The following is a 24,931-nucleotide window of genomic DNA, read 5'->3' as shown; positions in this document are numbered from 1 at the left end:
ACTCTCGCCACTATTGTTCAACATAGTACTAGAAGTCCTAGCAAAAGCAATCAGACAACAAAAAGAAATTAAAGGTATTCAAATTGGCAAAGAAGTCAAACTCTCTCTTTTCACAGATGACATAATAATTTATGTGGAAAATCCAAAAGAATCCACCCCCAAATTACTAGAACTCATACAGCAATTCAGTAATGTGGCAGAATACAAAATCAATGCACGGAAATCGGTGACTTTCTTATACACTAACAATGCAACTGTAGAAAGAAATTAGAGAAACAATTCCATTTCCAATAGCACCAAAAACCATAAGATACCTTGGAATAAACCTAACCAAAGAGGTAAAGGATCTATACTCTAGGAACTACAGAACACTCATGAAAGAAATTGAAGAAGACACAAAAAGATGGAAAAATATTCCATGCTCGTGGATCGGAAGAATCAACATTGTTAAAATGTCTATGCTACCCAGAGCAATCTATACCTTCAATACCATCCTGATCAAAATTCCAATGACAATTTTCAAAGTGTTGGAACAATCAATCCTAAAATTTGTATGGAATCAGAAAAGACGCTGAATTGCTAAGGAAATGTTGAAAAAGAAAAACAAAGCTGGGGGCATCACGTTGCCCGATTTCAAGCTATATTACAAAGGTGTGATCACCACGACAGCATGGTAGTGGCACAAAAACAGACATATAGACCAATGGAACAGAATAGAGAACCCAGATATGGACCCTCAACTCTATGGTCAAATAATCTTCGACAAAGCAGGACAAAACATGCAATGGAAAAAAGACAGTCTCTTCAATAAATGTGTGTGGGAAAATTGGACAGCCACATACAGAAGAGTGAAACTCGACCATTCTCTAACACCATACACAGAGATAAACTCAAAATGGATGAAAGACCTCAATGTGAGACAGGAATCCATCAAAATCCTAGAGGAGAACATAGGCAGGAACCTCTTTGACATCACCCACAGCAACTTCTTTCAAGATACATCTCCAAAAGCTAGTGAAACAAAAGCAAAAATGAACTTCTCGGACTCCATCAAGATGAAAAGCTTCTGCACAGCAAAGGAAACAGTCAACAAAATAAAGAGACAACCCACAGAATGGGAGAAGATATTTGCAAAGGACACTACAGATAAAGGGCTGGTATCCAAGATCTATAAAGAACTTCTCAACCTCAACATCCAAAAAACAAATAATCAAGTCAAAAATGGGCAGAAGACATGAACAGACACTTCTCTGAAGAAAACATACAAATGGCTAACAGACACATGAAAAAATGTTCATCATCATTAGCCATCAGGGAAATTCAAATCAAAACCACATTCAGATACCACCTTACACAAATTAGAATGGCAAAAATGGACAGGGCAAGAAACAACAAATGTTGGAGAGGTTGTGGAGAAAGGGGAACCCTCTTACACTGTTGGTGTGAATGCAAGTTGGTACAGCTACTTTGGAAAACAGTGTGGAGGTTCCTCAAAAATTTAAAAATAGAGCTAACTTATGGCCCAGCAATTGTACTACTGGGTATTTAACCCAAAGACACTGATGTAGTGAAAAGAAGGGCCATATGCACCCCAGTGTTCATAGCAGCAATGTCTGCAATAGCCAAACTGTGGAAAGAGCCGAGATGCCCTTCAACAGATGAATGGATAAAGAAGATGTGGTCCATATGTACAATGGACTATTACTCAGCCATCAGAAATGATGAATACTCAACTTTTGCATCAACATGTTTGGGACTGGAGGAGATTATACTAAGTGAAATAAGCCAAGCAGAGACAGTCAATTATCATATGGTTTCACTTATTTGTGGAACATAAGGAATAGCATGGAGTACATTAGGAGAAGGAAGGGAAAAATGAAGCGGGGGGGGAATCAGAGGGAGAGATGAACCATGAGAGATTATGGACTCTGAGAAACAAACAGGGTTTTAGAGGGGAGGAGGGAGGGGAATGGGTTAGCCCCGTGATGGGTATTAAGGAGGGCTTGTACTGCATGCACTGGGTGTTGTAAGAAAAAATGGATCATGGATCACCACATGAAAATCTAATGATGTACTGTATGGTGACTTTCATAACCTAATAAAATTTAAAAAAAAAAGTTAGCATGAAAGAAATTGTCTTTTTCTGCCCCCTCTACTCCCAGACCCCATATATAAAATCACTACATTTCTGGAAAAAGTTATTGTAAAATCAAATTCGGGGGCTCAAAAAACTTTTTTTAAAATTTTACTTATATTTAAATTTAGATCCTGGTCCTACTAAATGTTGCTGTTACTATGGTAGCAGAAATTCTGCTCTGTGAAATGGAATTTTGAGGCAAATAGATGCAAATAACTTAGGAAACAAAAAGAAGTGCAGATTTTACCTTGATTGTTTAGCTTTTCTAATTTTTTCTATTATATTTCTATTATATTATATATATATTATATATAATATATATAAAATATATATATATATCTATATAAAATTTTCTAATTTTAATCTGGCTCTTCATTCACGATATATTTTGATTCTTGTGCTGACTTTACCAGCTGTCAGGGGAAAATGTCAAATGATGTATGAAACCAGGCTTCTGGCCTGGTTTGAATTGGTTAAGTCAGTCAAAACAATCAAACTGGTTTGTTTATGTAGATGGAGCTTGGGAGAAATAATGAATAAGTTCATTTCTTTTCACATTCCCTCACAATATCAGATAAAATATATGCATATCATACATGATTTCAACTATTTAAAATATTAATAAAATATTAAATGAAAAACACTGGGAAAGATTGTGTATATTAAATTTATAATAACTAGAGTGGAGTGGAGGTGGGAAAAACCGCAAATTAAAGAACCTGGTATAGTGACTGCCACCTCAGCATGTGGTACATCAGTCTATATAGTTAGTGGTAAATAGCCCTTCCAAATCCATTCTACATTTTTTTGCTCCCTAAAATTTATTTGATATGCTCTAAAGAGATACAAAAAGAGAAAAGCCATTCTGGGTGTTCAAGGAACTCTGTCTTAAAAATATTACTCTAAATTTTATTTCTACATTTTATAATATAAGGATTCAACAGTTCTATGCATTACTCAACACTTATCAAGATAAATATATTTTTAATCATCTTTGTCTATTTCACTCCTCTCTCCACCCACCTCACCTCTGGCACTAGCTTGTTCTCTGTATTTAAGAGTTGGTTTTCTTGTCTCTTTTTTTCTTTATTTTTTTCTTCATGAAGTTTGGTTTCTTTGTTTAAGAAACAATGTTTCTTAAATTCCACATATGAATGAAATCATACGGTATTTGTCTTTCTCTGTCTGACTTATTTCACATAGCATTATACCCTGTAGGTCCAGTCATATTGTTGCAAATGACAAGCTCTTGTTTTTTATTATGGCTGAATAACATTCCATTACATTTTATTGATCCATTCTTCTATGGTTGGACACTTAGGTTGCTTCCATATCTTGGCTATTGTAAATAATGCTGCATATAACTTTTTGAATAAGTGTTTGTATTTTCTTTGGTTAAATACCAGATAGTGGTATTACTGGACATGTGGTAATTCTGTTTTTAATTTTTTAAGGAACTCTTATTCTGTTTTTCACAGTGGCTGTGCCAATTTTAATTCTGACCAACAAGACCTGAGGGTTCCTTTTCCTCCACATTCTCACCAACACTTTTTGTTTCTTGTCTTTTTTATTCTAGCCATTCTGACAAGTATAAAGTGATATCTCATTGTGGTTTTTATTTGCATTTCCCTGATGATTAATGATGTTGAAACAAAATTAAAAATAAGCTATTGGAACTACACCACAATAAAAAGCTTTTCCACAACAGAGGAAGCCATCAACAAAATGACAAGGCAAACTACTGAGTGAAAGAAGATATTTGCAAATGATATATTTGATAAAGGGTTAATATCAGAAATATATAAAGAACATATACAACTCAACAATAACAAAAAGAAATAATCCAATTAAGGATGGGCAGGAAACCTGAATAGACGTTTTTCCAAAGACACACAAATGGCCAACAGACATGAAAAGTTTGTTATGGTACAGACCTATCTGTGAGAATGGGAAAAAGAGTCTTATGATGGAATAGTGGTCTTGCTTTACAAGTTTTCCTAGTGTGGATCCTGAGTCCATATGTCTTCATGCTTTTTTAAAAATATGTATATATTATTATTGCTTTGTCAGGAAAGATGGGTTTGAGTTAGACAAGCCTTCTTAGATATGACAACAAAAACACAAACTACAAAAGAAAAAAGTAAATTGGACATCATTAGAACAGAAACTGTGCTTCTAAAAGCACCCATCATGATAGTGAAAAGACAACCCAAGGAATGGGAAAACATATATTTGCAAATCATATATCTGATAAGAAAATTATATCTATAATATTTTAAAAACTTACAACTCAACAATAGAAAGATATTAACCCATTTTAAAAATGGGCACAAGATTTAAGTAGACATTTTCTGGAAAATATACAAGTGGCCAACAGGTGCTTGAAAACATGTTCAACATCATTAATCATTAGGAAAATGCAAATCAAAACCACAATGAGATACCACTGCACACCCACTAGCATAAGTATAATAATTAAAACAAAAACATCACAGATACATTAAAATTATTATTTACCATAATCAAGTGGGATTTATTCCAGGGATACAAGGATGGTTCAATATCTTCTAATCAATGATATACATGATGTCAACAAAATGAAGGATAAAAATCATATGATCATTTTAACAGATACAGAAAACATTTGACAAAATTCAACATCCATTAAGGATAAAACCTCTCAATAAAGTGGGTTTAGAGGGAACATATCTCAACATAATAAAGGCCATATCTGACAAACCCACAGCTAACCTCATACTCAATAGTGAGAAGTTGAGGGTGCCTGGGTGGCTCAGTTGGTTAAGTGACTGCCTTCGGCTCAGGTCATGATCCTGGAGTCCCAGGATCAAGTCCAGCATCAGGCTCCCTGATAAATAAATATAAATAAACCCTGATAAATAAATAAAATAGTGAAAAGCTGAAAGCTTTTAGTCTTAGATCAGGAACAACACAAAATATCAACTTTCACCACTTTTATCCAACACAGTAATGGAAGTCCTAGCCACAGCAATCAGACAACAAAAACAAATATATTTTTTTAAAGATTTTATTTATTTGACAGAGAGAAACAGCGAGAGAGGGAACACAAACAGGGAGAGTGGGAGAGGGAGAAGCAGCCTTCCGGCTGAGCAGGGAGCCCGATGTGGGGCTTGATCCTAGGACTCTGGGATCATGACTTGAGCCAAACGCAGATGCTTAATGACTGAGCCACCCATGTGCCCCTAAAAACAAATATATTAACTAAACAAACAAAAAACAAATAAGAGGCAACCAGATTGGTAAGGAAGAAGTAAAACTCACTATTTCCAGATGATATAGCAATATGTATAGAAAACCCTAAAGAATTCACATAAAAACTATTACAACTAATAAATAAATTCAGTAAAGTTTCAGGATACAAAATTAATATACAGAAATCTGTTACATTTCTATATGCTAACAATGAACCATCAGAAAGAGAAATTAAGAAAACAATTCCATTTACAATTGCATCAAAAATAATAAAATACCTGGGAATAAATTTAACCAAGAATGTAAAAGACCTGTACTCTGAAAACTGTGACACTGATGAAAAATTAAAGATTACACAAATAGCCGCCTCCTCATGCTGCCGCTCACCAATACCAGCACCGCCTCTAGCTGGCTGAGCTCCAGCCGAAGGAGAAGGCGGGTAAGTAAGGAGGTTTCTGTACCATGGCTCGTACAAAGCAGACTTCCCGCAAATTGACTGGTGGTAAAGCACCGAGGAAGCAACTGGCTACAAAAGTCGCTCGCAAGAGTGCGCCCCCTACTGGAGGGGTGAAGAAACCTCATCGTTACAGGCCTGGTACTGTGGCACTCCGTAAAATTAGATGTTATCAGAAGGCCACTGAACTTTTGATCCTCAAACTTCCTTTCCAGCATCTGGTGCAAGAAATTGCTCAGGACTTCAAAACAGATCTATGCTTCCAGAGTGCAGCTCTTGGTGCTTTGCAGGAGGCAAGCGAGGCCTATCCGGTGGGCCTCTTTGAAGACACCAACCTGTGTGCTATCCATGCCAAACGTGTCACAATTATGCCAAAAGACATCCAGCTAGTGCACCGCATACGTGGAGAACGTGCTTAAGAATCAACTATGATGGAAAACATTTCATTCTTTAAAAAAAAAAAATTCCCTTCCTGTTATTGGTAGCTCTGAACGTTAGATATTTTTTCCCATGGGGTCAAAAGGTATGGATTGCAAGTGGAAAAATAAGGGGCAGAAATCAAGTATTGGCAGTTTTTCCATTTTCATTTGTGTATGAATTTTTAATATAAATGTGGGGACATAAAGCATTAATGCAAGTCAAAATGTTCAAGTGAACACGTTTCAGCAGTTCAGCTTTATAACAATTATAAATAAACCTATTAATTTTTTCTGGACAATGCCTGCATTTGGATTTTTTAAAAACAAGTAAATTTCTTATTGATGGCAACTAAACGGTGTTTGTAGCATTTTTATCATACAGTAGATCCATCCATTCATTATACTTTTCTGAGTTGTCCTACATGCAAGTACATGTTTTTAATGTTGTCTGTCTTCTGTGCTGTTCCTGTAAGTTTGTTATTAAAATACATTAAACTATAAAAAATAAAAAAATAAAGATGACACAAATAAATGCAAAGATAGTCTATGATCATGGATCAAAAGAATTAATATTGCTAAAATATCCATACTACCCAAAACAATCTACAGATTCAATTCAATTTTGATCAAAATACTAATAGCATTTCCCACAAAATTAGAACAAATAATCCTAAAATTTGTATGGAAGCACAAGAGACCCCAAATAACCAAAGGAATCTTGGGGGGAAAAGAAGAACAAAACTGGAGGTACCACAATACCAGATTTCAAACTATATTACAAAGCTGTAGTAATGAAAACAGTGTGGTATTGGCACAAAAACAGATAAATCAATGAAACAGAATAGAGGCCAGAAATAAACCCATCCTTATATGTTCAATTAGTCTATGACAAATGAAGCAAGGATATACAATGGGGAACAGACCATCTCTTCAATAAATGGTGTTGGGAAAACTTGAGAGCTACATGCAAAACAATAAAACTGGACCACTTTCTTACAGTATACACAAAAGAAAACCCCAAATGGGTTGAAGACCTAAATGTGAGACCTGAAACCATAAAACTCCTAAAGAAAATATAGGTAGTAATCTCTTGGGCATTGGCCTTAACAATATAATTCTGGATCTGTCTCCTTAGAAAAGGGAAACAAAAGCAAAAATAAACTATTGGGGCTACATCAAATTAAAAAGATTTTGCACAGTGAAGGAAACCATTAACAAAATGAAAGGACAACCTACTGAATAGGAAAAGATATTTGCAAACAATATATCCAATACAGCATGAATATCCAAAGTGATAAAAAAATAATATAACGCAACATCCCACAAACAAGTAATCTGATTAAAATGGGCAGAGGACCTAAAGAGACATTTTTCAAAAAAGACATACAAATGGCCAACAGACACATGAGAAGATGCTCAACATCTCCTGTGAGAAATGCATCTTAATATACATCTATATGTATATGCATCTCTATCTACACTGATCTCTCTCTATACACATTTATAATCATGTAATATATAAACATTTATAGTCATGTAATTTATCTCTCCATTACTCTACATTTATTATCTCTATATATACACATTTAAAGTTATGTAATTTACTTCTCCTTTCTTCACATTGATCTCTATATACACACATTTATATTCATGTAATCTATCTCTTCATATAGTCGGAAAAGAAATTTTAGAAAACAGCATTTTTTTCCCTTTCCCACTTTCTCTATTGCAGTTAGAACCTATTATCTCATTATATTCATGAGTTTGACAAGAATGTTTTATGGCATAAAATACATGGTCACCCAGACCCTTGTTTTTTATAAGTATTTGATTAGGAATATCCAATAGTGATATTTTGAATTATTTTTCTATTGACACATTGTCTTGGACTATCAATGCCCTTTTTACCATTAGAGTCAGTAAAGCCTTCAAATCTAATCAGATTAAAGAAACAATACTAGAAATCCCAGAGCCAAATCACAAAACTACTCATTCTTAAGATTCTGCTCCTATAGAACCACCCTTGGTATCAAAATCTCTGTCAGGATTCTTTAGAGGAATAGAACAGAACAAATGTGATATATATGTGTGTGGAATATACATATACATCCTATATATGTTTGTGTATATGCAAATATATGAATAATTTTAAGGAATTGGCTCACACAACTATGGGAACTAGAAAGACTAGAATTTGTAGAGCAGATTAGCAGGCTAGAAACTCAGACAGGAGTTGATGTTGTAGTTTATTGTTTGTTAATTTTTGTTATTTTTTACCAACATAAAACTCCTTATCCATTAAACAATTTCTCCCTATTCCCACCCTCCCAAGCACTAGGCAACCAACAATCTGCATTCTGTCTCTATGGATTTATCTATTACTGATATTTCGTATAAATGGAATCATAAAATACATTGACCTTTTGTGTCTGGCTTTTCTTATTTAACATAGTGTTTTAGAGGTTCATCCATGATGTAGGTATCAGTACTGCAATGATTTATAGCTGAATGATAGTACATTGTTTGTTTATACCACAATTTATCTATTCATTTGATTATGGACATTTAGACTATGTCCAACTTTTGGCTATTGTGATTAGTGCTGCAATAAGCATGTGTTTACATGTACATATATCTAGAAATGTATATGTGAGATCATATGATAATTCCATGTTTAACCTTTTGAGGAAGTGTTAAACTCTTTTCCACCATGGTTACACAATTTTGCATCCCCATCAGCAGTGCACAGGCTTCCAATTTCTCCACATTCTCCCCAATGCTTGTTAATATTGGGGTTTTGTTTGTTTTGATAACAGCCATTCTAATGGGTGTAAAGTTATAGCTCATTGTGGTTTTGATTTGTATTTCCCAAGTAACAAATGATGCTGAACATCTTTTTATGTATGTGTTGGCCATTTGTGCATCTTCTTTAAAGAAATGTTTATTTAAGTTTTTGCCTATTTTTAAGTTGGATTGTCTTTTTGTTGTTGAGTTGTAATAAATCTTCATATGTGCTGGATACTCCACCCTTATCAGATACATGATTTACAAATATTTTCTCCTTTCATGTTTGTTGTCTCTCCCCATTCTTGATAATTGCCTTTGATGCACAAACATTTTGAAATTTAATAGAATCCAATTATCTCCTTTTATCTTTGGTGCAAGAAATAATTACATAATACAAGGACATAAAGATTTATCTCTATGTTTATTTCTAAGAGCTTTACAGTATTCACTCTTACATTTATGTCTTTTATCCAATTTCAGTTAATTTATATATATTGGTAATTATTTTCTATGTAGATAGCTGATTGTACTAGTACCATTTGTTGAAAAGACTATTCTTCCCCACTGAATAGTTTTGGTACCTTCATCAAAAATTAACTGACCATAACAGTATAGGTTTGTTTCTGGAGTCTCAATTTAGTCACATTGGTCTATATGTCTACCCTTATGCCAGTACCACACTGTTATTGATTACTGTAAGTGAGTTTTGTAGTGAGTTTTGAAATTGGGAAGTTTGAGTCTTCCAACTTTGTTCTTCGTTATCAACATTGCATTGATTAATTGGAATCCCTTGTAGTTCCATATGAATTTGAGGACCAATTTCTCCATATCTGAAAAAAATGCAGTTGAAATTGTGATATGGATTGCATTGAATTTCTGGATTGCTTTGGGGAGTACCACTGCCTTAACAGTATTACGTCTTCAAATCCATGAACCCTGGGTGTTTTTCTATTTATTTAGGTCTTCTTTAATTTCTTTCAGGAATAATTGGCAGTTTTAAGTGTAAAAGTATTTTACCTCCTTGGTTAAATTTATGCTTAGGGATTTTTGGGGGATGCTATTGTAAAAGAAATTGTTTTCTTAATTTCCTTTTCAGACTTCTTGTCATGTATAGACACAACTACTATTTGTGTGTTGATCTTTCATCCTGCAACTTTGCTGAACTTATTTAAGCTCTAGTAGCTTCTCTGTGGATTACTTAAAAGAATATGTATAGCTATGACATCTGTGAATAGAAATAGTTTTTCTTTGTCCTTTCTAATTTGGAAGTCTTTTGTTTATTTTTTCTTCCTTATTTCTCTGGTTAGAACTTCTAGTAAAATGTTGATCAGCAGTGGTGAAAGCATGCATCCTTGTCTTGTTTCTGACCTTCAGGGGAAAGTTTTCAGTCTTTTAACAATTGAGAATTATGTTAGCTGTAGGTTTTTCGTAAATGTCCTTTATAGAATTCTGTATTATATCCATCTATCCTAATTCTCTGAGTGTTTTCATTATGAAATGATATGAAGTTTTGTCAAATGCTTTTACTACATCAATTGAGGTGATCATGTGTTTTTTTTTTTCCCTTCATTCTAGTAATGTTCTGTATTACAATAATTGATTTTCTTATGATGAACCACCTTACATTTGTGGGACAAATCTTACTTGTTCATGGTGTATAATCGTTTTAATATACTGTCACATTCAATGTCCAAGTAAATTGTTGACGATTTTTACCTGTATATTCAAAGAAATGTTGGTCTGAAATTGTCCTTTCTTGTGCTGTCTTTATCTGGCTTTAGTATAAGGGTAATCCTGGCCTCATAGAATGTAGTAGAAGGGCATTCCAACTTCCATTTTCCAGAAAATTTTGAGAGTTGGTTTTAATTCTTTTTCAAATGTTTGGTAGAATTCACCATTAAAATTATTTGGTCCTGGAATTTTCTTTGTTGGGATAATGTTTTAAGTTTTTATTTAAATTCCTGTTAGTTAACATACAGTATAATATTAGTTTCAGCTATACAATTTAGTGATTCAACACTGCCATACAATACGTAGTGCTCATCACAAGTGCATTCCTTAACCCCCATCACCTATTTAACCCATTCCCCCACCCACCTCATCTCTGTTAACCATGTTTGTTCTCTACAGTTAAGTAAAGGCCATATTAAAACAACAACAACAACAAAACACAGCTAACATCATCCTCAATGGGGAAAAACTGAGAGCTTTTCCTCTATGGTCAGGAACAAGACAGGAATGTCCCAACAAGAGTTGGATGTCTCACCACTGTTATTTAACATAGTATTGGATGTTCTACCCAAGCAATGGGAGGATTTTGATGACAGATTCAAACTCTACTCTTTGTAGTTCTGTATATATTTTCTATTTTTTCTTCAGTCAATTTTGGTACTTTGTGTTTCCTCAGAATTTGTCTATTTCATCTAGGTTATCTAATTTGTTGGTATACACTTGTTAATAATATTCTCTTATTTTCCTTTAAATTTCTTTCAGATTGATAATAATGTCTCCATCTTCGTTTTTTATTTTAGTATTTTCTCTTCTTTACCAATCAAGGTGCAGTTTTTTAAAAATTTTTAACCTTTTTTTTATTTTTTAATTCCAGTATAATTAACATACAGTGTTATATGAATTTCAGGGGTACAATATAGTGACTCAACAATTCTATACATTACTCGGTGCTCCTAATGATAAGTGTACTCTTAGCCCCTTCACCTATTTCACCCATCCTCCCACTGACCTCCCCTCTGGTAACCACCAGTTTGTTCTCTGTATTTAAGAGTCTTTGTTTGTCTTTTTTTTCCTTTGTTCATTCAAGCTAAAGTCTTCTTAAAAAATTTTGTTTGAGTGCTGTTCACACAATTTTACATGAGTTTAAGGTGTACAACATAGTGATTTGACAAATTCATGCATTATGCTACGTTCACAAGTGTAGGTATCATCTGTCAACATACAACTCTATTACCTTATCCTTGATTATATTCCTTATGCTCTGCATTTTATTACCATAACTTTTCATTCCATAACTGGAAGTCCATAACTCCCACCCCCTTCCCCTCTGGCAACCATCAGTTTGTTCCTGTATTTACAAGTCCAATTTTGCTTTTTGTTTATTCATTTCTTCTTTCTTTCTTTCTCTTTCTTTCTTTCTTTCTTTCTTTCTTTCTTTCTTTCTTTCTTTCTTTCTTTCTTTCTTTCTTTTCTTTCTTTCTTCTTTCCTTCTTTCTTCTTTCTTTCTTTCTTTTCTTTCTTTTCTTTCTTTCTCTCTTTCTCTCTTTCTTTCTTTCTTCTTTCTTCTTTCTTTCTTTCTTTCTTTCTTTCTTTCTTTCTTTCTTTCTTTCTTTCTTTCTTTCTTTCTTTCTTCTTTCTTCTTTCTTCTTTCTTCTTTCTTTCAATTCCACCTATGAGTGAAATCATATGGTATTCACCTTTCTCTGTCTGACTTATTTCACTTAGCATAATACCCTCTAGGCTCATCCATGTTGTCACAAATCACACAGTCTCAGATTTTTTTGTGCTTGCCTAATATTCCTGTGTGTGTGTGTGTGTGTGTGTGTGTGTGTGTGTGTGTGTGTTCCACATCTTCCTTATCCGTTTATCAATTAATGAACTCTTAGTTTGTCTCCATATCTTGGCTATTGTAAATAATGCTGCAATGAACACACGGGTGTATATACATTTTTGAATTACTGTTTTCAATTTCTTTGAGTAAATATCCAATAGTAGAATTATTGGATCATATGGTATTTCTATTTTTTTAATTTTTTGAGAAACCTCTATATTACTTTTCACAGTGGCTGCATCACTTGACAATTCCACCAAGGAAGGAGAGTTCCTTCTCCACATTCTCATCAACACTTATCATTTATTGTTTTTTTTAATTTTAGCCATTCTTATAGGTGTGATGTAAAATCTCATTATGGTTTTGACTTACATTTCCCTGATGATTAGTGATATTGAGCATCTTTTCATGTGTCTGTTGGCCATCAGTGTATCTTCTTTAGAAAAATGTCATTCAGGTCCTCTGTACATTTTAAAATCAGTTTTTGAGGGCGGCTTTTGAGTAGTATAAGTTTTTTATATATTTTGAATATTAATATATAAGATATATTGTTTGCAAATATATTCTCCCATTCAGTAGATTGCCTTTTAATTTTGTTGATGGTTTCCTTCACTCTGCAAAAACTTTTTCTTCTGAGGTACTTTCAATAGTTTGTTTTGTTTCCCTCGACTTAGAAGGCATATCTAGAAAAATGTTGCTATGGCTGATGTCACAGAAATTATTGCCTGTGTTCTCTTTTAGGAGTTTTATGGTTTCAGGTATCATATTTCAGTCTTTAATGCATTTTGAGTTTATTTTTGCATATGGTGTTAGAAAGTGGTCCAATTTCATTCTTTTATATATAGATGTCCAGTTTTCCCAGCACCATTTACTGAAAAAACTGTCTTTTTGTCACTGGATATTCTTGCCTTCTTTTTGGTAGATTAATTGACCATATAAATGTGGGTTTATTTCTGGAGTCTCCATTCTGTTCCTTTGGTCTTTCTTTTTTTGTGCCAGTACTATACTGTTTGGATTACTACAGCTTTGTAATGTATCTTAAAATCGGGAAATGTGATACCCCCAGCTTTGTTTTTTCTTCCCCTTCAGGAATGTTTTTGTTATTCAGAGTCTTTTGTGGTTCCATTCAAATTTTAAGATTATTTGTTCTAGTTTTGTGAAAACTGCTGTTGGTATTGAGATTGCATTGAATCTGTAGATTATTTAGTAATTGGAGATATGCAATATGGACATTTTAACAACATTATTTCTTCCAATTCATAAGCATGGAATATCTTTTCATTTGTTTGTATTCTCTTCAATTTTATCAATGTTTTATACTTTTCAGAGTATTCATATTTTATCATCTGGGTTAAGTTTATTAGGCATTTTATTTTTTTTTTGGTGCAATTGTAAATGGAGTTGTCCTCTTAATTTCTCTTTTTGTTACTTCATTAGTGTATAGAAATGCAACTGATTTCTCGGTATTAATTTTGTATCCTGCAACTTTACTGAATTTATTTATTACTTCCAGTAGATTTCTGGTGGAGTCGTTAAGGTTTTCTATGTATAGTATCATGTAATCTACTAATACAGACAGTTTAACTTCTTTACCAAAATTGGTGCTGTTTAGGGTCTTCTCAAGTCTTCTCTGAGCATGCATTTCATTCTTGACATTGACTGGATTTCAAAATTCTCCAGTATACATGTATATTTTTGAATGCCTAATTTCCCAAAGAGGTTCATTTCCCAGGTTTTCCTCCCAGGCAATATATTCTATGTCTTAATCATAATCTTTTGCCCCAGGTAGCTGGGTGTTTTTCATTCAAATTCTAATGTTCTGAAAAATGTCTACTGCTTTCTTTTCCTGAGTTTTGATTTAAATACTTTTTAAAAGTATGTGCCATACTATTTTACTATTTTCTTCTGAAATTAAAACAAGAACAACAAAGTTATATTAAGCTCTTTCTGTATATCAAATTTCCTTGAAATTATTTCAAAGGATCATTTTTTTAATCCATGCAAGTAGATATTATTATTCCCTTTTTACAGATGAAAATAATTACATTATTTGCCTAGAGTCATATAGCTAATATTACCAATAATGCCTATTCAGATTCAATACAATGCCTGCCTTTCTAAAATCTCACCACAGGGGCATTAGGCTTGTAAAAATTTCCCAGATTTTTTTTCTTTTTTCTTTTTCTTTTTCTTTTTTTAAATTTAATTTTATTTATTTACATTCAATCAATTAACATATAGTGTATTATTAGTTTCAGAGGTAGAATTCAGTGATTCATCTGTTGTATATAACACCTAGTGTTATATTACATCATTACATCATGTGACCTCCTTAATGCCCATCACCCAGTTACCATATCCCTCATCCCATTCACCTCCAGCAACCTTAAGTTTGTTTCCTGTGGTTGAGTCTCTTTTGGTTTGTTTCCCTCTCTGATTTTGTTTTGTTTTCTTTTTCCCTCCCTTCCTCTATGTTCCTCTGTTTTATTTCTTAAATTCCACATATGAGGACTTGGGAAAAGATGGCAGAGATGTAGGGGACTCTATTCTAACCAGTCTCCTGAATTGAGCTGGATATCTACCAGACCACTCTGAACACCCATGAAATCAGCCTGAGATGTAAAAAGATCTATCTGGATCTCTACAAACAGAATATCACAGGCAGTTGGATTCAAATATGAAGCAGGGAGCTGTGATTCCAGGGAGAGATATCAGAAGATAAATGGGAGGAGGAGGGAACTGTTGGGATTCTGCACCACCGGTTCACAAAAGAGTCCCACCCTGGGGAGGAGACACAGACTCACAGAGCAGTAGCGGTGGGGAAAGGGCTTTACAGCAGACCCCCAAACTGAAACCTGGAGTGGAGGGGCTGTGCACACAAACTGTGGGTGGCTGGCAGTTTTAGAAGCACAAAGGGCAGAGACATGACGTGACCAGGAGGCAAGGACTGGGAGTGCTGCTAAGGGGCACAGAACCCAGGAAAGAGCAGTTTTTAGCAACATACACAGAAACAGAGATAATGTGGCCTGGAGAGCTCACTGAAGAACAGACTGCAATCTCTCTCTTCTGAGGCAGAGGGTTGAAAGCAGTCTATTCTGCTCTGACTCTCGGAAGAGAGGCAGAAAGCCACCAGGGAAAGCCGCCACAGAAAAAGACTTCAAAAAACCGGTTTTCCCTGAGCCCATCCCCCACCACAGGGGGCAGGGCAACTCTGCCCAAACAGGGTTGCCAGAGTAACAGTAGGACAGGCTCCTCTCCCAAAAGACAGACTGGGAGAACAAGAGGCCGAAACATTAAGGTCCCTATAAAACAGGTGCATCTTGCTTGGGTTTTGGTCATAATTTGGACTCTGTACATTCCCTCAACCACCCATCAACAGAATGAGTAAGAGGAGGAACCCCAAAAGTAGGAAAGACTCAGACACTTTGACTTCTGCCACAGATTTACAAATGGATAGAGATATAACCAAGATGTCAGAAATGGACTTCAGGGTATCAGTTATGAAGATGAGAGATAGAATGGAGAAACTGATTATTGGCAACATAGAGTCTCTAAGGGCAGAAAGAAAAGTTGAATTGGCAGAACTTAAAAATGCTATCAGTGAAATCCAATCTAGTCTAGATAATCTAAAAGCTAGGGTAAGTGAGGCAGAAGAATGAATCAATGACCAGGAAGACAATTTAATAGATAAAAAGGGAAAAGAGGAGGCCAGGGAAAAACAACTCAGAATCCATGAAAATAAAATCAGAGAAATAAGTGACACCATGAAGCATTCCAATGTCAGAATAATTGGAATCCAGGAGGGAGTGGAGAGAGAGAGAGGACTACAAGATGTATTTGAGCAAATCATACCTGAGAACTTCCCTAATCTGGGGAATGAAACAAACATTCGTGTCCTAGAGGCAGAGAGGACCCCTCCCAAGCCCGAGGAAAACAGACCAACACCCTGGCATGTAATAGTAAAACTCACCATTCTTAGAACCAAGGAAACCATCTTAAGGGCAGTTAGGGGGAAGAGATTCCTTCCATACAGAGGGAGGAACATCAGAATAATGTCAGACCTATCCACAGAGACCTGGCAAGCCAGAAAGAGTAGGCAAGACATATTCAGGGTACTAAACGAGAAGAAGATGCAGGCAAGAATACTTTATTCAGCAAGCCTGTCATTTAGAATGGATGGAGAGATGCAGAGCTTCCAAGACGAGCAGAAATTGAAAGAATATGTGACCACTAAGCCGGTCGTGCAAGAAATATTAAGGGGGGCTTCTATAAAAGGAGAAAGACCCCAAGAGTGATATACAACAGAAATTTAGAGGGACAATCTATAAATACAACATCTTCACAGGCAACATGATGACAATTAATTCATATCTTTCAATAATCACTCTCAACATGAATGGCCTAAATGCTCCCATAAAACAGTACAGGGTTGCAGATTGGATAAAAAGACAGGATCCATCCATATGCTGTCTACAAGAGACTCATTTTGAACCTAAGGATACATCCAGACTGAAAGTGAAGGGATGGAGATCCATCTTCCATTCCAACGGATCTCAAAAGAAAGCTGGGGTAGGAATTCTTATATCAGACAATTAGATTTTAAGCTAAAGACTACAATTAGAGACACAGAACACCACTATATCATTCTTTTTTTTTTTAAAGATTTTATTTATTTGTCAGAGAGAGACAGAGCACAAGCAGGGGGAGAGGCAGAGGGAGAAGCAGGCTCCCCGCTGAGCAAGGAGCGTGATGTGGGACTCGATCCCAGGACCCTGGGACCATGACCTGAGCCGAAGGCAGCCGTCTAACTGACTGAGCCACCCAGGCGTCCCAACACTATATCATTCTTAAAGGTTCTATCCAACATGCAAATCTAACAATTGTAGATATCTACACCCCCCAAGATGGGAGCAGCTATCTAAATGAGCCAACTGTTAACCAAAATAAAGAGTCATATTGATAATAATATGTTAAATGGAGGAGATTGCAATACTGTACTCTCAGCAATAGATAGATCATCTAAGCAGAAAATCAACAAAGAAACAAGAGCACTAAATGACACACTGGACCAAATGGACTTCACAGATATATACAGAACATTCCACCCTAAAACAACAGAATACTCATTCTTCTTGAGTGCACACGGAACATTCACTGGAATAGACCACATAATGGATCACAAATCAGGTCTCAACCGATACCATAAGACTGAGATTATTCCCTGCGTATTCTCAGACCATAATGCTTTAAAGCCAGAATGCAATCACAAGAAAACAATTTGAAGAAATTCAAACACTTGGAAGCTAAAGACCACTCTGCTCAAGAATGTTTGGGTCAACCAGGAAATCAAAGAAGAACTTAAACAATTCATGGAAACCAATGGGTCAAAAACCTATGGGATACTGCAAAGCAGTCCTAAGAAGGAAATACATAGCCATCCAAGTCTCACTCAAAAAAAATAGAAAAATCCCAAATTCACCAACTTTACACCTTAAAGAACTTGAGAAAAAGTAACAAATGATGCCTAAGCCACACATTAGAAGAGAAATAATTAAGATTAGAGAAGAGATCAATGAATTAGAAACCAGAAACACAGTAGATCAGGTCAATGAAACTAGAAGCTGGTTCCTTGAAAGAATTAATAAGATCAATAAACCACTGGCAAGATATTTCCAAAAGAAAAGAGAAATAACCCAAATTAATAAAATTATGAATGAAAGAGGACCAATCACAACTAACACAAAGGAAATAGAAACAATTATTAGAAATTATTATCAACAACTCTAGGCCAATAAATTAAGCAACATGGAAGAAATGGATGCCTTCTGGAAACCTATAAACTGCCAAGACTGAAACAGGAAGAAATCTACAGCCTGAATAGGCCAATAACCAGTAATGAGATTGAAGAGGTGATCAAAAACCTCCCAAAAAACAAGAGTCCAGGGCCTGATGGATTCCCTGGGGAATTCTACCAAATATTCAAAAAAGAAATAATACCTATTCTACTGAAGCTGTTTCAAAAAATAGAAACAGAAGGAAAGCACCCAGACCCATTCTATGAGGCCAGCATTACCTTAATCCCCAAACCAGGCAAAGACTCCATCAAAAGAGATAACTTCAAACCAATATGCCTGACGAATATGGATTCCAAAATCCTCAACAAAATCCTAGATAATAGGATCCAACAATACATTAAAAGGATCATCCACCACGACTAAGTGGATTTTTTCCCTGGGTTGCAAAGGTGGTTCAACATTCACACATCTATGAATGTGATAAAACACATAAATAAAAGGAGGGAAAAGAACAATTCGGTCTACTTAATTGGTGCAGAAAAAGCATTTGACAAAATACAGCATCCTTTCCTGATTAAAATTCTTCAGAGTATTGGGAGAGAAGGAACACTCCTCAAGTTCATAAAATCCGTCTATGAAAAACCCAGAGTGAATATCATCCTCAATGGGGAAAAGATGAATGCCTTTCCCTTAAGATCAGGAACACAACAAGGATGCCCAGTCTTGCCGATATTGTTTAACATAGTACTAACATTCCTAGAAACAGCAATCAGACAACAGAAAGAAATAAAAGGTATTCAAATTGGCAAAGAAGAAGTCAAACTCTCTCTCTTCGCAGATGACATGATACTTTATGTGGATAACACAAAAGACTCCACTCCCAAATTACTAGGACTCATACAACAATTCACTAATGTGGCAGGATATAAACTCAATGCACAGAAATCAGATGCTTTCTTACACACTAAGAATGCCACTGTAGAAAGAGAAATTAAAGAAACGATTCCATTACAATAGCACCAAAAACCATAAGATACCTTGAATAAACCTAACCAAAGAAGTAAAGGATCTATACTCAAGGAACTACAGAATACTCATGAATGAAATTGAAGAAGACAAAAAAAGATGGAAAGACATTCCTGGCTCATGATTAGAAGAATAAACATTGCTAAAATGTCTAAGCTACCCAGAGCAATGTACACCTTCAATGCCATCCCGATCAAAATTACAATGACACTTTTCAAAGTGCTTGAATAAACAATCCTAAAATGTGTATGGAATCGGAAAAGACCCCGAATCACCAAGGAAATGTTGAAAAAGAAAAACAAAGCTAGGGGTATCACCTTCCCTGATTTCAAGCTATATTACAAAACTGTGATCACCAAGACAGCATGGTACTGGCACAAAAAACAGACATATAGACCAATGGAACAGAATAGAGAACCCAGATATGGACCCTCAACTCTATGTCAAATAATCTTCGACAAAGCAAGAAAAACATATGCAATGGAAAAAAAAAAGACAGTCTCTTCAATAAATGGTGCTGGGAAAATTGGACAGCCACATGCAGAAGAATGAAACTCGACCATTCTCTAACACCATACACAAAGATAAACGCAAAATGGATGAAAGACCTCAATGTGAGACAGGAATCCATCAAAATCCTAGAGAACATAGGCAGTAACCTCTTGGACATCAGCCACAGCAATTTCTTTCAAGAGACATCTCCAAAGGCTAGTGAAGGAAAAGCAAAAACGAACTTTTGGGACTTCATCAAGATGAAAACCTTCTGCACAGCAAAGGAAATAATAAACACAACAAAGAAGCAACCCACAGAATGGGAGAAGATATTTGCAAAGGACACTACAGATAAAGGGCTGATATCTAAGATCTATAAAGAACTTCTCAAACTCATCACCCAAAAAACAAACACTCTAGTCAAAAAATGATCAGAAGACATGAACAGACACTTCTCCAAAGAAGACATACAAATGGCTAACAGACACATGAAAAAATGTTCACAATCATTAGCCATCAGGGAAATTCAAATCAAAACCCTATTGAGGGCGCCTGGGTGGCTCAGTTGGTTGAGTGACTGCCTTCGGCTCAGGACATGATCCTGGAGTCCTGATATCGAGTCCCGCATCGGGCTCCCCGCTCAGCAGGGAGTCTGCTTTTCCCCCTGATCCTCTTCGCTCTTGTGCTCTCGACCTTTCATTCTCTCTCTTTCAAATAAATAAATAAAATCCTTAAAAATAACACATTGAGATACCACCTTACACCAGTTAGAATGGCAAAATTGACAAGGCAAGAAACAACAAATGTTGGAGAGGTTGTGGAGAAAGGGGAACCTTCTTACACTGTTTGTGGGAATGCAAGTAGGTACAGCCACTTTGGGAAACAATGTGGAGGTTCCTCAAGAAATTAAAAAATAGAGCTACCTTATGACCCAACAATTGCACACCTGGGTATTTACACCAAAGACACAGATGTAGTGAAAACAAGGGCCATATGCACCCCAATGTTCATAGCAGCAATGTCTGCAATAGCCAAACTGTGGAAAGAGCCAAGATGCCCTTCACCAGATGAATGGATAAAGAAGATGTGGTCCATATATACAATGGAATATTACTCAACCATCAGAAAAGATGAAGACCCAACACTCGCATCAACATGGATGGGACTGGAGGAGATTATGCTAAGTGAAATAAGTCAAGCAGAAAAATTCAATTATCATATGGTTTCACTTATTTGTGGAACATAAGGAATAGCATGGAGTACAGTAGGAGAAGGAAGGGAAAAATGAAGGAGGGGAAATCGGAGGGGGAGACGAACCATGAAAGACTATGGACTCTGAAAAACAAACTGAGGGTTCTATACGGGAGAGGGGTGGGAGGATGGGTTAGCCTGGTGTTGGGTATTAAAAAGGGCACATTCTGCATGGAGCACTGGGTGTTATATGCAAACAATGAATCATGGAACACTACAACAAAAACTAATAATGTAATGTATGGTGATTAACATAACATAATAATAATTAATTAATTAATTAACTAACTAAAATAAGAAACAAGAAAGGTTTCAAATACACAACCTAACCCTACACCTAAAGGAGCTTGAGAGAAAACAGTAAATAATGCCTAAACCCAGCAGGAGAAGGGAAATAATAAAAATCAGAACAGAAATCAATGAAATAGAAACCAAAAGAACAGTAGAACAGATCAATGAAACAAGGAGCTGGTTCTTTGAAAGAATTAACAAGATTGATAAGCCCCTAGCCAGACTTATCAAAAAGAAAAGAGAAATGACCCAAATAAATAAAATCATGAATGAAAGAGGAGAGATCACAACCAACACCAAAAATACAACAATTATAAGAACATATTATGAACAACTACATGCAAGCAAATTTGATAATCTGGAAGAAATGGATCCATTCCTAGAGATGTATTAACTACCAAAACTGAACAAGGAAGAAAATAGAAAACCTGAACAGACCTATAACCAGAAAGGAAATTGAAGCAGTCATCAAAAATCTCCCAACAAACAAAAGCCCAGGGCCAGATGTCTTCCCAGGGGAATTCTACCAAACATTTAAAGAAGAATTAATACTTATTCTTCTGAAACTGCTCCAAAAAATAGAAATGGAAGAAAAACTTCCAAACTCGTTATTGAGGCCAGCATTACCTTGATCCCCAAACCAGACAAAGAACCCATCAAAAAGGAGAATTACAGACCAATATCCTTGATGAACATGGATGCAAAAATTCTCACCAAAATACTAGCCAATAGGATCCAACAGTACATTAAAAGGATTATTCACCACGACCAAGTGGAATTTATCCCTGGGTTACAAGTTTGGTTCAACATCCGCAAATCAATCACCGTGATACAATGTATTAACAAAAGAAATAACAAGAACCATATGATCCTCTCAATAGATGCAGAAAAAGCATTTGACAAAGTACAGCATCCTTTCTTGATCAAAACTGTTCAGAGTATAGGGATAGAGGGTACATACTTCAATATCATAAAAGCCATCTCTGAAAAACCCACAGCAAATATCATTCTCAATGGGGAAAAATGGAGAGCTTTCCCCCTAAGGTCAGGAACACAGCAAGGATGTCCACTATCACCACTGCTATTCAACATAGTATTAGAAGTCCTGGCCACAGCAATCAGAAAACAAAAAGAAATAAAAGGCATTCAAATTGGCAAAGAAGAAGTCAAACTCTCACTGTTTGAAGATGATATGATACTTTATGTGGAAACCCAAAAGAATCCACCCCCAAACTGCTAGAACTCATACAGGAATTCAGTAAAGTGGCAGGATATAAAATCATTGCACAGAAATCAGTGGCATTCCTATACACCAACAACAAGACAGAAGAAAGAGAAATTAAGGAGCACATCCCATTTATAACTGCACCCAAAACCATAAGATACCTAGGAATAAATCTAACCAAAGAGGCAAAGAATCTGTACTCAGAAAACTATAAAATACTCATGAAAGAAATTGAGGAAGACACAAAGAAATGGAAAAACTTTCCATGCTCATGAATTGGAAGAACAATATTGTGAAGATGTCAATGCTACCTAGAGCAATCTACACATTCAATGCAATCCCCATCAAAATACCATCCACTTTTTTCAAAGAAATGGAACAAATAATCCTAAAGTTTGTCTGGAACCAGAAAAGACCCCAAATAGCCAGAGGAATGTTGAAAAAGAAAAGCAAAGCTGGCAGCATCACAATTCTATACTTCAAGCTCTATTACAAAGCTGTCATCATTAAGACAGTATGGTACTGGCACAAAAACAGACACATAGATCAGTGGAACAGAATCGAGAGCCCAGAAAGGGACCCTCAACTCTCTGGTCAACTAATCTTCGACAAAGCAGGAAAGAATGTCCAATGGCAAAAAGGCAGTCTCTTCAACAAATGGTGTTGGGAAAATTGGACAGCCACATGTAGAAGAATGAAACTGGACCAGTTCCTTACACCACACACAAAAATAGACTCAACATGGTTGAAAGTCCTAAATGTGAGACAGGAGTCCATCAAAATCCTAAAGGAGAACACAGGCAGCAACCTCTTTGACCTCAGCCGCAGCAACTTCTTCCTAGAAACATCACCAAAGGCAAGGGAAGCAAGGACAAAAATGAACTATTGGGACCTCATCAAGATAAAAATTTTTTGCACAGCAAAGGAAATAGTTAACAATACCAAAAGACAACCGACAAAATGGGAGAAGATATTTGCAAATGACATATCAGAATAAGGGCTAGTATCCAAAATTTATAAAGAACTTCTTAAACTCAACACCCAAAGAACAAATGTTGCAATCAAGAAATGGGCAGAAGACACGAACAGACATTTTTCCAAAGAAGACATCCAAATGGCCAACAGACACATGAAAAATTGCTCAACATCTCTCGGCATCAGGGAAATCCAAATCAAAACCTCAATGAGATACTGCCTCTCACGAGCCAGAATGGCTAAAATTAACAAGTCAGGAAAGGACAGATGTTGGCAGGGATGCAGAGAAAGGGGAACCCTCCTTCACTGTTGGTGGGAACGCAATCTGGTGCAGCCACTCTGGAAAACAGTATGGAGGTTCCTCAAAACGTTGAAAATAGAGCTACCATACTACAAAGCAATTTCACTACTGAGTATTTACCCCAAAGATACAAATGTAGGGATCTGAAGGGTTACGTGTACCCCGATGTTTATAGCAGCAATGTCCACAATAGCCAAAGTATGGAAAGAGCCAAGATGTCCATTGATAGATGAATAGATAAAGAAGATGTGGTATATAAAATGGAATATTATGATATTATGGAGCCATCAAAAAGAATGAAATCTTGCCATTTGCAACGGCATGGATAGAACTGAAGGGTATTACGCTGAGCAAAATAAGTCAGTCAGAGAAAGACATGTATCATATGACCTCGCTGATATGAGGAATTCTTAATCTCAGGAAACAAACTGAGTGTTGCTGGAGTGGTGGGGGGTGGGAGGGATGGGGTGGCTGGGTGATAGGCATTGGGAAGGGTATGTGCTATGGTGAGCACTGTGAATTGTGCAAGACTGTTGAATCACAGACCTGTACCTCTGAAACTAATAATATATTATATGTTAAAAAAAAAGAAAAGAAAAATAATAAGAAGAAGATAGCAGGAAGGGAAAAATGCAAGGGTGGAAATCGGAGGAGGAGACGAACCATGAGAGACTATGGACTCTGAGAAACAAACTGAGGGTTCTAGAGGGGAAGGGGGGGTGGGGGGATAGGTTAGCCTGGTGATGGGTATTAAAGAGGGCATGTACTACATGTAGCACTGGGTGTTATATGCAAACAATGAATCATGGAACACTACATCAAAAACTCATGATGTACTGTATGGTAACGTAACATAATAAGAAAAGAGGAGAAGAAAAAAAACTACTGATGTATTATATGGTGACTAATATAATAAAATAAAATTAAAAAAATAAAACAGAGATACAAAAAACACACACAGACACACAAAGATGTGTTTGTATGT

General features: G+C 35.8%; 1 protein-coding gene across 1 annotated transcript; it reads left to right on the top strand.

Annotated features, from left to right (window-relative positions):
- Window positions 1-5,830: 5,830 nt before the first annotated feature.
- On the top strand, window positions 5,831-6,241 carry LOC113931314 (histone H3.3A-like). Its single transcript, XM_027609157.1, has one exon. The coding sequence runs from the start codon at window positions 5,831-5,833 to the stop codon at window positions 6,239-6,241; it is 411 nt and encodes a 136-aa protein (XP_027464958.1).
- Window positions 6,242-24,931: the final 18,690 nt, after the last annotated feature.

This window comes from Zalophus californianus, chromosome X (assembly GCF_009762305.2).
Source record: "Zalophus californianus isolate mZalCal1 chromosome X, mZalCal1.pri.v2, whole genome shotgun sequence".
NCBI lineage: Eukaryota > Metazoa > Chordata > Mammalia > Carnivora > Otariidae > Zalophus > Zalophus californianus.
This window is presented reverse-complemented; position numbering and strand designations above follow the sequence as displayed.